The sequence below is a fragment of the Chelonoidis abingdonii genome, chromosome 4 (genome assembly GCF_003597395.2).
Source record: "Chelonoidis abingdonii isolate Lonesome George chromosome 4, CheloAbing_2.0, whole genome shotgun sequence".
Lineage (NCBI taxonomy): Eukaryota > Metazoa > Chordata > Testudines > Testudinidae > Chelonoidis > Chelonoidis abingdonii.
In genome coordinates this window covers 44,679,399-44,681,316 of record NC_133772.1, presented here as the reverse complement: position 1 = coordinate 44,681,316, position 1,918 = coordinate 44,679,399, and the positions used below count along the sequence as shown (strand labels likewise).

The following is a 1,918-nucleotide window of genomic DNA, read 5'->3' as shown; positions in this document are numbered from 1 at the left end:
TATCTACCACTCCTCCCAGTTTAGTGTCATCTGCAAACTTGCTGAGGGTGCAGTCCATGCCATCCTCCAGATCATTAATGAAGATATTGAACAAAACCAGCCCCAGGACTGACCCTTGGGGCACTCCGCTTGATACTGGCTGCCAGCTAGACATGGAGCCATTGATCACTACCTGTTGAGCCCAACGATCTAGCCAGCTTTCTATCCACCTTATAGTCCATTCATCCAGCCTATACTTCTTTAACTTGCTGGCAAAAATACAGTGGGAGACCATATCAAAATCTTTGCTAAAGTCAATGAACAATACATCCACCGCTTCCCCCCCATCCACGGAGCCAGTTATCTCCTCATAGAAGGCAATTAGGTTAGTCAGGTTAGTCAGGCATGACTTGCGCTTGATGAATCCATGCTGACTGTTCCTGATCACTTTCCCCTCCTTTAAGTGCTTCAGAATTGATTCCTTGAGGACCTGCTCCATGATTTTTCCAGGGACTGAGGTGAGGCTGACAAGTCTGTAGTTCCCTGGATCCTCCTCCTTCCCTTTTTAAAAGATGGGCTCTACATTAACCTTTTTTCCAGTCATCCAGCACCTCCCCGATTGCCACGAGTTTTCAAAGATAATGGCCAATGGCTCTGCAATCACATCCGCCAGCTCCTTTAGCACCCTCAGATGCAGCGCATCCGGCCCCATGGACTTGTGCTTGTCCAGCTTTTCTAAATGTAAGGTGATTTAGATTAACTTTGTATACAAGAAGTCTACATAACTTGTAAGGCCATGGCAGATACCGAGAAACAGGTAGGGTATCTCACCATCACAGTCAGATCTTAATAAAATGGCAAGGTCAGAAGTGCACACAGGTTTTGGGGTTGCCATACAAACTGGTAATACCTTAATGGTGTCCTCTCCAAGATAAAGAGCTAAATTCACTGGTACACTCCAGCTGCTTTGTACTGCTTTGCTGAGGCAAAACCAAGTTAACAGATTAGAATAACCCAAAGTGGTTCATTCAGCGAAAATGTCCCAATTAATCTAGCCCGGAACAGCTAGAAGAATGCCAGTTATTATAAAATAAGGGATTTCTTGATGTTAAGGCTATGAGATTGAGTATGGGAAATGCTGAGAGGTCAAGCATATAACAAGTCCTAGAATGGTATTAAGAACTTCCAGAACAAAGTCACTAGCAAGACATTACATGAAAGTGTATTGACGTACGTTCATAAGCAGAGCAGCTTGCCTTGCCATGTACATAATGACAAAAATGCCATTTCATACTGTGCCCCATAAAATTAATGTTAATATTTACTAGTCATGAAGCAAAATAAAACATGATTGTAAATGACAAATGCTTGGATCACTGATATGGAACACAGTAGTAGATCTTATAAAAAATCCATAGGGGAAACACACAGTTAATATTGGCGCACTAATTGTTTGGTTTCCTTTCAGCGAATGTTCTTGCTGTACTAATAATACACTTTTTTTTTTTTACCAAATAGAACCCAGTGCAGTTTCCAACCTCAAAGTTATAAATGTCGGCACGACAGAAGTAACATTGACCTGGCAAAACAGTGATGCTGAGGCTTCTAACTACACTTACAAGATACTCTATGGAGATTATGGAACTTCAGTTCAACAAAACATCACTTCCCAAACCACGAATGCCACCATTACAGGATTGCAACCTGGTACCTCCTATCTATTTACGGTCTTTGCACAAGCTGGAGGGACTGAAGGAAACTCCACCGTCGTAGAGACCTATACAAGTAAGTCATTGGAATCTCTTTCTAGAAAACATTCTGAAATTATAATCTGTCACCTCATCCCTTTCTCTGATTCAAGAAATTTCTATACATCTTTGACAGAAAACCCTACATTTCAATTAATCAACTTGTAACTATTCAGTGTGAGGTAAGGGAT

At 41.6% G+C, this 1,918-nt stretch overlaps 1 protein-coding gene across 1 annotated transcript in view; it reads left to right on the top strand.

Annotated features, from left to right (window-relative positions):
- Positions 1-1,918, top strand: part of PTPRJ (protein tyrosine phosphatase receptor type J) — a 56,931-nt gene that overhangs the window by 23,420 nt on the left and 31,593 nt on the right. The window contains exon 5 of the mRNA XM_075065840.1: positions 1,498-1,764. Within this exon, the coding sequence (XP_074921941.1) occupies positions 1,498-1,764 (267 nt within the window). The remainder of the gene's footprint in view (positions 1-1,497; positions 1,765-1,918) is intronic.